Source organism: Dryas octopetala, chromosome 7, assembly GCF_963921425.1.
Source record: "Dryas octopetala chromosome 7, drDryOcto1.1, whole genome shotgun sequence".
Classification (NCBI taxonomy): Eukaryota; Viridiplantae; Streptophyta; class Magnoliopsida; order Rosales; family Rosaceae; genus Dryas; species Dryas octopetala.
The window spans coordinates 6863525-6876263 of NC_141372.1; the positions used below are offsets into that span (position 1 = coordinate 6863525).

General features: G+C 34.0%; 2 protein-coding genes across 2 annotated transcripts; both read left to right on the plus strand.

Annotated features, from left to right (window-relative positions):
* The first annotated feature begins 1937 nt into the window (after window positions 1-1937).
* On the plus strand, window positions 1938-5408 carry LOC147279098 (GTP-binding nuclear protein Ran-3). Its single transcript, XM_086249795.1, has 8 exons — window positions 1938-2026; window positions 2172-2241; window positions 3032-3088; window positions 3242-3359; window positions 3956-4045; window positions 4146-4325; window positions 4415-4492; window positions 5080-5408. Exons 1-8 carry the CDS (start codon window positions 2024-2026, stop codon window positions 5147-5149), a joined length of 666 nt encoding a protein of 221 aa, XP_086105921.1. The 5' UTR covers window positions 1938-2023; the 3' UTR covers window positions 5150-5408.
* Window positions 5409-10060: 4652 nt separating this feature from the next.
* On the plus strand, window positions 10061-12663 carry LOC147279099 (GTP-binding nuclear protein Ran-3-like). Its single transcript, XM_086249878.1, has 8 exons — window positions 10061-10171; window positions 10293-10362; window positions 10553-10609; window positions 10728-10845; window positions 11646-11735; window positions 11881-12060; window positions 12168-12245; window positions 12407-12663. The coding sequence occupies exons 1-8, from the start codon at window positions 10169-10171 to the stop codon at window positions 12474-12476; spliced, it is 666 nt and encodes a 221-aa protein (XP_086106004.1). The 5' UTR covers window positions 10061-10168; the 3' UTR covers window positions 12477-12663.
* The last annotated feature ends 76 nt before the right edge of the window (window positions 12664-12739 follow it).

Here is a 12739-nt window from a genome sequence, read left to right on the forward strand (position 1 = left end):
ATTATAAATAATTTATAATTAATGCTTTATCTTTCTTTATTTCTAGCATTAACTAATAAATTCCATCTAACTTTCTAACAATCGGTATGAAAAATTGAAAATAGTGTTGACTGTGTTGTATAAGTATAAGTGTATAACTTGTATACTTGTATTCATTGTTTTTTTAATTAGAGTTTTATAGTTTTTGTTTTTGTTTTTTTTTTATTTGGTTGAAAACAGGTTCCTGTGGACTTATTCTTAGACTTTACTTTGATTTTAGAAGTTTGATTGTTCAATATTCTTATAAGAATTCGTTTTGAATTTTTGATACATTATTATTTATTTTAAAATCTTTTATGCGGTTGCCCTGAAAATTGAACCATTTAATAGTCAAATATAAAATATCCTATTAAAAAAGTAGTCATATATAAAATAAAATAAACACTAACATAATAGCTAGCCAACTTCGATCTCCACATTGCAATTAATTACTTTAATCTCATATTTTGAACATTCTGAATAAGAATTAGTCCTGATTCTGTGGGCTGTGGCTGTACCGCTGTAGTTAGATTTCATTTTCAATCAAGTTTCTAATTTCTATAGTTAGGTTCTATTTTGAATTAGGTCCATCAGTCCATGTCTTAAGGCCGTGACTGTGAGTAATAGTCTAATAAACTAATCTAAAGTTCTAAACTCTAAACTGTCTAATAGACTTAACTAACAGTGTAAATGTCTAAATTAATGTATCATGTATTGATGTATATGAGTATATCTGTATGTATGAGGTTGAGTATATCATTTACCCACTTTTAAATATTATCTAACATCAATTGATCAATATCATATTTTGGGTCATGAGAGTTTGGCACAAGAAGAAGAAGATTCATTATCCACCACTTTTGGCTCTATGGGGGTAGGAAGTGACAATTACAATTATGGGCAAAACCCTCCAATATTCTACCCACCACATCTGCCTTACTTGGTTGAGTCTGATAATAACTCATTGGCACAACAAGAGACAAACTCTTCAAATGAGTATGCTTATGGGCAAATTCAACCACAACAGGTTCCTGATCCATATGGTTGGCATGTTGGCAATTACATGCAAAATTATGCTGGAGAAGTATCTTGGGATGATTATTCTTCACATTACACCTACTCTGGACATGATGATACTGAAGACAGCGGAAATTTTGAACCTCCTAGAAACTCTATGTGGTATTGATTACTTTTGTAATTCATGTGGCAATATTATAGTAAAAATAAAATTGAGGTGTTAATGTGTTATTGAAGTAATTATTAATTAGTGAAGCATTTTTTTAACAGTATTTGCCTCCAGCGCGCATTATATTCATCACATATCACATGAAACCTACCATATAATTTGGTTTTTTTCAATGTTTTTTATCAATGTAGTAGATAATATGTTAAATAAACATATGGTGAAGTTTCATTCAAAATTTTCGTATTTTGATAATAATTTCCGTCGTTTCCGTCGAATTTTTGTCGAAATTTAAAAATCTTCGAAATTTCCGTCGAAATTTCCATCGAAATTTCCTCGAAATCCAAAATTTTATTCCTTGCACACGACTTATGAAAAAAGAAAAAATACACAAGACTTACGAAAAAAACAAAAAGTTAAAGAAAAGAGTTGGAAGAAAAAAATTGGAGCTTAAAGCATTTTTCATGAAGTCTCATGGGCTAAGCCAGCCCATGAGGACTCCTTATGGACACAAACAACCTGAAAAGTGAAGAGTAGCCCAAGGTAAGCCCAACAGCCCACAAACTTCCAAAAACGGGTCCTACAAAACCCGGTACACTACAAACCGCCAATGGAGCGTGCTACGTACGCGTGGACTTATCGCGACGAAATAATCGGACGGTCCAGAGAGCTGCGTCAGTTAGAAGCTAACCAAGAAAGCACCGTGGCACTAGGGTCTCTCCAAACGCACCTACTATATAAACCCTCAGCAAATCTCCAAATCCTTCCCTCTCGCTCACTCGTTTGCTCTCTGCGCCACTCACACCGTTGGACCAGACTCAAATGGTAACTCTTTTCATCTTTTTTTTTTTGTTTTCTCGGAAAATTCATCTCTACTTCTTTGATCCGCATATCGTGTGTTTGGTTGCTGGGAAAACCGATTGTTTAGTTGTATTTTAAAAAAAATATTTTTGGGGAACTTTTCTGGCAGGCTTTGCCGAATCAGCAGACCGTGGATTACCCGAGCTTCAAGCTCGTAATCGTTGGTGATGGTGGAACAGGTTTCTTTTTCTTCTCCATCTGGATTCAATTTCATTCATGATCTGCTTGGTTTCTGTAAAATTGTCATTTTTCTTTGTTTAAACGATCCTTTGGTTTCTGAACTAAAATGAGCTAAATGTAAACTCTTCGCATGGACATAATGAAGCATGGGTTTTAATTTTTGTTTCAGGATTTTCTGCGGTTTAATATTTTCAGTAAATAAATAAAAATTATAACTTTATGCAAGCTTCACTAAAATGATAAATTTTAACTTTGGATTTGATTAGTCGGCTAAGCGTCTTTGAATTTTACACACTTCAATATAATCTTAATGAATTTTTTGGACTTTTGTTGGGTGATTACTCATAGCATATGCACTCCCGAGCTCCCACTCTCTCAGAGCAATCGAAATGAACTCTAATACAAGTAAACCTTTCTATGAATCTAAGTGAACTTCTATACGTCTTAAGCTTCAGTAAGCCTTCTCATACTGGGGTTCAAGAGTTCAATTTCTAGAACGTTGTTACAATTTTTCAATCCAAATGTGGCTTAAAACAACTGTCTGATGATTTGTTCTGTCTAAAAACAAATGGGGCGCCCTCTTTCTATTCTTTCAAGGCAGTTTGCAAAAGTGATACCATCCTTTGTAGTTAGGTTCTTGGAAGTGGTGATTGTATACATAATGCCTTGGATTTTTCAGTGTTTCTGTTTAAAATCTTCGTTATAGCTTGTAACTTATATCATATGTATCAGATTTTTGGCTTATGATACCATGGTTCGTCCTTAACTGAGAGTGTTCTGTCAATGCAGGAAAAACAACCTTTGTGAAGAGACATCTTACTGGTGAATTTGAAAAGAAATATGAACGTAAGTTTCATGAAAAGCATTCTCTATTTTCTGGAAGAATATATTTAGTTTATTTGTCTTTGACACAAGAAGAATAAATATGAAAAACAATGGTTTTCATGTTCTTTAGATTGTAATGTATGGAACTTATTCTTGCTCATTCTTAATGTACAGCGACTATTGGTGTGGAGGTCCATCCATTGGACTTTTTCACCAACTGTGGAAAAATTCGATTTTACTGCTGGGACACAGCCGGCCAAGAGAAATTTGGTGGTCTTAGAGATGGATATTAGTGAGTAGTTTCTTTAAACCTCGTGGCTCAAAGTTTGTCTACTATCAAACTTAATTATTACATATTTGTGTGCATTTTGTTATAAGCTGTCTGTAAAATTATTTTGGTAGCTTGTGAGCATCAATTGTTAAAACCCAATATTTGGTTTGTTTTTATAAAACTCCGATTATCAATCTGGCGCTAATTTCATGTATAATTCTATTCAAATAGTGTTTGTTGAGTTGAATGATTGTATGCTTCATTGAGTTCCTATAATATGCAAGTCTGGATGACTAAATCTGGATCCTTAGCTCACGTCCGTCTTTCATAGTTACTTCTTGGAGTTTAACTATCCTTTTTTAGTGCATGTATTTCATGAAAAAACCTTTGTTCTGTTGATTAAAATAACAGGGTTGATTATAGCTGACCTAGTTGAATGGAATTTTATCTTTGGTTTTTAAAAATTTCTGTAATCATGACATTTTTACTATACCTTCTGTTTCTATCGGTGCATGACGGCTTTAAGTCTTTGGCCAGCATGCAATTTCACTCCCTAAAATATGATATTTTCTTGCCCTTTTTGGGTAATTGCGTTCTAAATTTACATAATTGTGCAGCATCCATGGGCAATGTGCAATTATCATGTTTGATGTTACTGCCCGTTTGACATACAAGAATGTTCCAACATGGCATCGGGATCTTTGCAGGTCTGCCCGGAAAGCCTTTATTATTCTTTGCATAGATTTTATTTGATGAGTTTTTGTGGGTTGCATTAAATCTTATGGGTACTTGTGCTGTGAATCTCAGGGTCTGTGAAAACATACCAATTGTTCTTTGTGGAAACAAGGTTGATGTGAAGAACAGGCAGGTCAAGGCAAAGCAGGTTACTTTCCACCGGAAGAAGAATCTGCAGTACTATGAAATATCAGCAAAGAGCAATTATAACTTTGAGAAGCCTTTTCTATACCTTGCCAGAAAGCTTGCAGGGTAAAATCTATTAGCTTTGGATAGTTAATAATTTTTTTTTGGACTTTGCAGAATGCAGTTTAAGTTATTAAAAGTGCTGCTTTTTGTAGGGACCCAAATTTGCATTTTGTCGAATCCCCTGCATTGGCTCCTCCAGAAGTGCACATAGATCTGGCTGCACAGCAGCAGTAAGCCTTCTTTCATAACTAAAATTGTTCTCTCTCTCTCTCTCTCTCTCTCTCTCTCTCTCTCTCTCTCCCCCACTCACACACACACACACCCAGTGTCTTTGAGAAAGCAAGGTCGTGGCCATTGTTGAAGGCGTCTAATTAAATTTCCTTACCTCTTTTCCTCCTCCCACCCACACAAACAGCATTTGGATATTCCAAGTTGCCTATATAAGAGAGGCGATGATTAAAATTTTGGGTCTTTTAGACTTGCCTTAGAGAAAGAAATGTCATGCCTATGCTTTTCATGCTTTATCCAAAATCCTCCAACATCCTAAGGCAAGTCGAGGCATAGACTTCCCTCATTATGCTGTCCTGCTAATTTATTTCAACAGAGTCCTCACTGTGAGAGTTTTTTCTTAATTTTATTTTTATTTAGCTTCAAGTGCAATGCCAGATCTTTTCTCAAACAACATATTTTTCCAGCCTCGTTTCCTCTCTTGAATGTTTTTTATGCTCTTCTGTGTCATTCTTACTGGATCTTATATTTCATTACTTTGGGTGAAAAGGTTAAGGACCTTACATGTTTTGTGTCCTTGATAATACAGGCACGAAGCTGAGCTTATTGCAGCTGCTAGTCAACCCCTCCCTGATGATGATGACGACGCATTTGAGTAGATGTGGAAGATTGTTGTTGGGTTGAGAGTTTCCTAATTATATTTGTGGGTCCTTGGACCATTTTTTTCAAAAAGAAACTTCTGGTATTGCTTCCTGACCGAAAAACATACTGCTGGTATTGCTGTTTGTAAGTGGTAATTTTCCTGGTCAATATTGAGGATGTGAATTTGAGGATGCCAATGTTCTGTTGTTACATGTATGATTGTGCTTCATGCCTATTACAGTTTTACCTAATATTAGTTTTTTCTTCCAACTTTAAGGCATTAGCATTTTGTGCTATTTTATCACCGTCTCCATGGATTGCTTTGAAGCTGGTCAGAAATGTCCATGATATTAGTCTTCGGTGTAGATTTATTTCTGCAATCTTTTGCCGATAGATGGGACTGTGATTGTCAAGGTGTTTGTCATGGTTCATTGGAGCTCTTGGTCTAAGTAAATTCAAGCATTAACGTAAAATAAGTTTGTTCTGATCATTCTGCATGCCAATTGCCACTATTTTAAATGGGTTAAATAAGTAATTTGCGATCCACTGTAGTAAAATGGGTTTCTTGTTGGAACTTTGTAGTGTCCTAAGCTTATTGAGTCTTGGTCTGGCGCTAGATTTATCAAAGTGATCATGTGCTGTCGTTGATCTAATTAAAATAATAACTTGGTCTCTCCTCCCGACCAAGAAAGACCATGTAAAAGAATGACTGAATATAATTTGAACAGGGTTCATCGTTTTTCTTTAATGAACTTTGTTTTATTTTTATTGTTGGAGGTGTGAGATGAAAGGGATTAACGCAAAGTCCAAATTTGGATGCCTTGCAAATCATTAAAAAGAAAAAAAAAATTGACATGAACGCAGAATCAAACAAAATTTGTTAGGGTATCTAGTGCTTAAATGTAAATAGTTGGTAAGTTTATAAGTTGACAACTATTTTGGGATTATTAGTATAATGTAATATTTACTACATTTTTATACCATAATTTCATACTATCTTACATGGCATTCATATATTGGACACTAAAAATTAAAAAATAAAACCTAAAAAAGAAAAAGAAAAAGAAAATACCATTCCAGTAAAGTAATGACACATCAAGTAAGATATAAATGTGAGAAAAAAAATGTGGGACAACTAGTATTATTGATAATGTAATCTCATAATCAACTGTCCATTTTTTAAGTCTGATTTCAACTCATGTCTTGCCCAATCCATATTTTTATTTTTATTTTTAATTACCTCATGTGAATTACATGCAAAAGAAGTCAGTCAATTTGTTAAGCCATATGTATCAAAGTATGAACTGTAGCTATATAACCAAATGGTCAGCATGTTAATATTCTGTATCACAATTTATGGTTGTATTCCACTATTTCACTTCATTTGGGACATTTTATGCACTATTTCACTTGCTTCATTTGGGATATTGGGGTAAATTAATTTTCTTAATTTTAACTAATCGGTATAGAAAGATAACCCTCATTACACGTGAGAGTATGACATGACCCATCGAAAGACCAACCCTTTGGACTTCAAAGAAGGATAGAGTGACTATAATTTATATAGTAAATTATTGATGACCCTCCAAATTAATGACCCATTATAAAATTATACAGGTTGTGCACCTACATAGAGCCAAGCAAAAAAAGACGTCTCTCATAAGAATTTTAAGCTCTTCATGACTTGTACCATTTGAAGTTTGCTGGTTCTTTCAAATGAAAATGGGAATATTGATTTTTTATTTTCTAAAACAATAGGAGTTGAAGTCTATAAAGAAAAGCCGTTTTGGGCCTAAAATAGCTCAAAATTAAAATGAAGGGAAGTATAAATACCTCAAAGCCTAAAACCAATAAACCTGAAGCACAACTTCACTATTAAGCTTTCCTCTGTAAAAGACTTTTTCCGAATGATATAATTGCTCAATTTTTTTCTTTTTCCCCCCAGAAAAAAAAAACAGTTGTTCTTTCATTCATGTACAAGTACTGAAGAACTATTTTATCAAAGCAACAACACAATCTTTAATTTTAAAACAATTAGCCCAACATTTAGTCTATTAATTATTTTTATATTTTAATTAAATTAAAACACTTCAACAGTCTCTTTTCTCCTTTGCGGGATCTCCCTTTTCGAAAAATTATTGTAAGTGATTGTAACACCACGTGATATAATTATTATTTATCTTATAAATTCATAGAGTTTTTAATAGTCAATAATGCATTTGTATATTTATTTTATGTAATAGTCTTTCTCAATAAAGAAAAACCTTGTTGAGATTTAAAAATTATGAAATCATATGATATTATGAATTCAAAAGGGTGGTTAACATTTGAGCACTACTGTTATCTCCTTAGAAGTTAGAACTATGAGATGATATCTTCTTGCGAGTTGTGAGTTGAAAAATGTGGTTAACATTTGAGCGCTACTGCCTCTTGGTACTCTACAAGAATTAAACGCGTTGTTTGTTTATGTTATAAATACATAGAAACTAGGGGTGGACATTTTAACCGCACACCGCCAAAACCGGCCGAACCACACTGCCAAAAAATCGCAAAAAATCGCGTTGACAAAAAAAAGTCAATATTGCCAAAAAAACCGAACCGCACCGGTTCTCTCCGGTTCCGGTTCTACACCTTATTTAACCGCACCGAACCGAACCACACTGCATACTTGCAAAAAATATATATTTTTATATTTTTATACATATATACACAATTTTATATATATTTTTATATATATTTATACCATTATTATATACTTTTTATACACTTTTTGTACACATTTTTATACACTTTAGACCATAAACCCTAAATCCTAATAAAATATTAGAATTAATATTAACGTAGCTATATTTTAGGGTTTAGACCCTAAAATATATTTTATATAACCCTATGACCTATTTTCTAGATATATAATATAATAATAATTAATAATGTTTTAGTATATAATTTTAGTTATACCCATTACCCTATATAATAAAAGAATAATGCTATCCTTACCACATTCTTATACCACATTTTTATATTATTTCACGTGTTATTACTTTATTGGACAAAGTTTTTCTTTTCTTTTTTGAGTTTTTATTTTTATTTTTTAGTATCCAATGTATGAATGCCATGTAAGTTGCCACATAAGGTGGTATAAAATTATGGTATAAAAATGTGGTATATCTAGCACTACTGATAATAAAATTAGTATATTTTTTATATTATATATAAAAAAAATTAGTACATTATTTATAGTTTATACTCTATATACTAAAATTTTTAATTGTTGATAGTTCTAGGGTATAATATATAGTTATATACTATATAAGTGTATAGGGTATATGCCATATAAGGTGTTAGTCTTTTTGGTTAAATTCATTGAATTAACTTGTAAATTTGTTTTTTTGTTGCCAAAACTTGTTAATTAGGATGAGTTTGCATCATTAAATAATTGGGCTTAAGCTTAAAAAAATAAATGTGAGGCCCAAAAATGCTAATCTGAATAATAGCCCATTAGGTCCAGAACCGCACCGCACCGCACCTCGAATGGTCTGGTTTGGTTTGGTTTTTTTATTTCTTTCACGGTTTTAAGCACCGAACCGCACCGTGTATTAATGTCCGGCGTGGCGCACGGTTCCGGGGGAAAAGTGAGTCGAACCGCACCACACTCACCCCTAATAGAAACTAATAATGAGAGAAAGTGAGGAACTCACAATGACATGTCGTTACACACTATGCGGTGAATGTTTTTCATTTTTTTAATGTACTTTTATTAAACAAAAGATGATAAATTGGTGTTTAAGGAATCTCTTCTTATATTAAATTGGTGTTTAAGTTTTAAAAACTAGAATCATGTTGGTCGGTTTTTATTATTATTATTATTTTTTTTATGAAGGGCTCATGAGTCATGCCTAAGGGGTTAAATGACCTCATGTTGGCCTTAAATAATGAGAAATTATGCAAAATTGCATGCTAAGAGATTAAATGGCCTAATAAGATTACTTAAGGTGTAAAGTCCAATCTTAATACAAATATTTTCTTTTTTATTTATTTATTTTTTTCTCTTGTAGGTGATTATATGCAATAGTTTTGAAACCTCAGGGGTGTATGTGTAATTTTTGAAACTCCAGAGAGTATATGTGAAAAGACAATAAATTTGAGGGGGTATAAATATAATTAACTCTTTTAAATTTGTAACCAGCTTTTTGGGTTTTGGGGGTGTAAAAAAAAAAAAAACCCAGCTTTTTTGGGCTTTAAAAGGAAAAAAGAGACGTCAAGGTTAGAGGCCCATAGTTACTGATCCACCGAAACCCATATAAGTCAATGGCAATAAGAGTCGGTGCCATGTGTAAGGCCGAAATTCAAGCTGAAAATTGAAGCGGGACTATGATCCAACCTTGGCCTTAAATAATGAGAAATTATGCAAAATTGCATGCTAAGAGATTAAATGGCCTAATAAGATTACTTAAGGTGTAAAGTCCAATCTTAATACAAATATTTTCTTTTTTATTTATTTATTTTTTTCTCTTGTAGGTGATTATATGCAATAGTTTTGAAACCTCAGGGGTGTATGTGTAATTTTTGAAACTCCAGAGAGTATATGTGAAAAGACAATAAATTTGAGGGGGTATAAATATAATTAACTCTTTTAAATTTGTAACCAGCTTTTTGGGTTTTGGGGGTGTAAAAAAAAAAAAAACCCAGCTTTTTTGGGCTTTAAAAGGAAAAAAGAGACGTCAAGGTTAGAGGCCCATAGTTACTGATCCACCGAAACCCATATAAGTCAATGGCAATAAGAGTCGGTGCCATGTGTAAGGCCGAAATTCAAGCTGAAAATTGAAGCGGGACTATGATCCAACGGTGAGGAAAATCGCGTTGAAGAAAAGTCGAACCCGGTGATTCGGGGGTCGGTGGCCCCTATATAAAAGCCCAAAGTCCCTCACCTCCTTCATCACTTTACTGTGCTTCGTACAATTCAAACCCCTCACCCTATCTCCTTGATTTCGAATCCCTAAATCTATTCGCGTTTCAAAAGCTCTATAGCCTCTGCTATGGTACTCTCTCTCTCTCTCTCTCTCTCTCTCTCTCTCTCTCTCTATGTATATGTGCTAGTGAGGCAGGCTGGGGTTGTGTGCTGGTATTTCACGCTCATTGTTTTATATTTTTTGTATACAGGCTCTTCCGAACCAGCAAACTGTGGATTACCCTAGCTTCAAGCTTGTCATCGTCGGCGATGGTGGAACTGGTAAGTGTTTTCGCTTCTTCTCTATGTCTTAATCGCCCAAATAGAGACTTCAAAGCCTTCCTCTTCGTCGTCTTGTTCAATCGGATCTAATATTTTATCGAAACCCTAAAATAGTTGGTTGCAGTTTTTTATTTGTTATTATTTGTTTTTTTTTCTTCCAGTAGTAATGGAGTGTTTTGATTGGGTGCAGGGAAGACCACGTTTGTTAAACGCCATCTCACTGGAGAGTTTGAGAAGAAATACGAGCGTAAGAAATCAAACCCTAACATTGGGGATTAGATTTAGTGTTTGTTTGATTTAATTCTATTCGTATCTCTGTGTGTTTATGTGACTGTGAAATTTGGATGTTAATTTGTGAATTACAGCAACAATCGGTGTTGAGGTCCATCCATTGGACTTCTTCACAAACTGTGGGAAGATCAGGTTCTACTGCTGGGACACAGCTGGTCAGGAGAAGTTTGGTGGACTCAGAGATGGTTACTAGTATGTCCTTTTTATCTCCAACCATCAATTTTTTGTTGCATGACATTCTGTTGGTTTACTTTAATCTATTTGATTATACTCATGTGACATTGTGGCCATCTAATTTGTAATATTTTGTGTTATGTTGGTGTTTTGGATGGCTGATTGTTGAATTGATCATTTTTTTTTTCTTCGTATTTGAAAAGGAATTAGTTCTATGGAAAGTTCTTTGAATTGATTTGAAGATGATGGATTTGATATGTTTTGAAATTCTCTTATTTTCTCTTGTTTTTTTTCAAAACTTCGGTATTATTGTTCTTTCCTGTAACTTGTTTTGATAGAAACTATCATGTTCTTGGGTTAGCCAGTAACCAGGAATCTTTTAGTACAAAGCCAAATCTGATTATCTAGGCATTATTTATTTTCATGACATTGTCATGGTTTACTAATGTGACATTGTGGCATTGTAGCCATCTTGTGTGTTATGTTGTTTTGGATGTATTGCACTTGGAATGTCATAATCGGAATTGTATGCATAATCATTGAATTGACTATGTTCCTGTGTTAGCCAGTAACTAAGAACTTGAATACAAATCCAAAATCTAATTCTCTGGGCATTATTTATTTCTTCAATTTATGTGAACCAAGCTAAAATTTGTATTTTTGTGGTCTTTCCTTGTGTATGACTCTTTCTGTGGATCTGGAAGCAAGTGATGCACATCTCCTTTTTGCCTTGCTTGAACTGGCCCAAGCTTATTCTTCATGCTTGCTCTTTTGCTTCACTTATAATATGTGCTTCTTTTTTTTTTCTTGATTTTCAGTATTCATGGACAGTGTGCTATCATCATGTTTGATGTAACTGCTCGTTTGACTTACAAAAATGTCCCGACATGGCATCGTGACCTCTGCAGGTGCGTACATGAAAGTTATTTACCTTTCTCTTCTCTAAATATTATGTTAGTGTTGTCGGTCTTAAACCCTATAGTCTAGCTCCTTCCACCATTCCGCTTTGTTTAACTTTATGGTCTTCTAAGTGACTTTTATATTGCTGTCCAGGGTGTGCGAGAACATTCCCATTGTTTTGTGTGGCAACAAGGTAGATGTGAAGAATAGGCAGGTGAAAGCAAAGCAGGTTACTTTTCACAGGAAGAAAAATCTCCAGTACTATGAAATTTCTGCCAAGAGCAATTACAACTTTGAGAAACCTTTCTTGTACCTCGCCAGAAAGCTTGCAGGGTAATTTCTAGGGCATTTACTTCGATAAATTTATAACTATTATCATTTTTGGTTTATATCATCCTTCTCTCGACTCTGTTAATTTAATGGTCTATTGGTCTGTGCAGAAATACTGATTTGCATTTTGTTGAATCTCCTGCTCTTGCTCCTCCAGAAGTTCAAATTGACATGGCTGTACAAGCAAAGTAAGTGATAGACCTGCCTCAATCATTTTATTATCATTAACTTGCATGTTCAACCTAGATCAAAGAGTGTCATAATGAACAATTGTTAGCATGTTTGTGCTAACTTTTCAAGTTGCTGATGGAAGTCTCTTTCTAACTCAAACTCTATTCGTGTTATTCAGGCATGAAGCTGAATTGGTACAGGCAGCTGCACAACCACTTCCTGATGACGATGACGATTTAATTGAGTAGTGTGCTCCTCTGTTTCTGAATTTTGTTGAGGGGGTTTGTTGGGTCTGTGATGCTGGCTTTGGTTGGAGAAATTTGATACCTTGCGAATCTCTCTGGTTTCCTTGTTTAGATTGGGTTTGGTTGTAGTAGGTACATTTGGGCTTTACACTTTTACCCATTATATTGAATGCAAATTCTATTTATGTGTTGTAGCGGCATCAATTTTTTTATTTCTCTAATATGAATGCTTACATTTGGACCAAATCAAAAGACTTCACATTTTA

What these genes read in the sequence shown, in the direction of transcription:
- LOC147279099 (XM_086249878.1), top strand. An exon ending in CGTCGGCGATGGTGGAACTG is followed by an intron (nt 10,363 to 10,552) that starts GTAAGTGTTTTC and finishes GATTGGGTGCAG; the next exon opens with GGAAGACCACGTTTGTTAAA. An exon ending in CTCGCCAGAAAGCTTGCAGG is followed by an intron (nt 12,061 to 12,167) that starts GTAATTTCTAGG and finishes TGGTCTGTGCAG; the next exon opens with AAATACTGATTTGCATTTTG.
- LOC147279098 (XM_086249795.1), top strand. An exon ending in GGTCTTAGAGATGGATATTA is followed by an intron (nt 3,360 to 3,955) that starts GTGAGTAGTTTC and finishes ATAATTGTGCAG; the next exon opens with CATCCATGGGCAATGTGCAA. An exon ending in TGGCATCGGGATCTTTGCAG is followed by an intron (nt 4,046 to 4,145) that starts GTCTGCCCGGAA and finishes TGTGAATCTCAG; the next exon opens with GGTCTGTGAAAACATACCAA.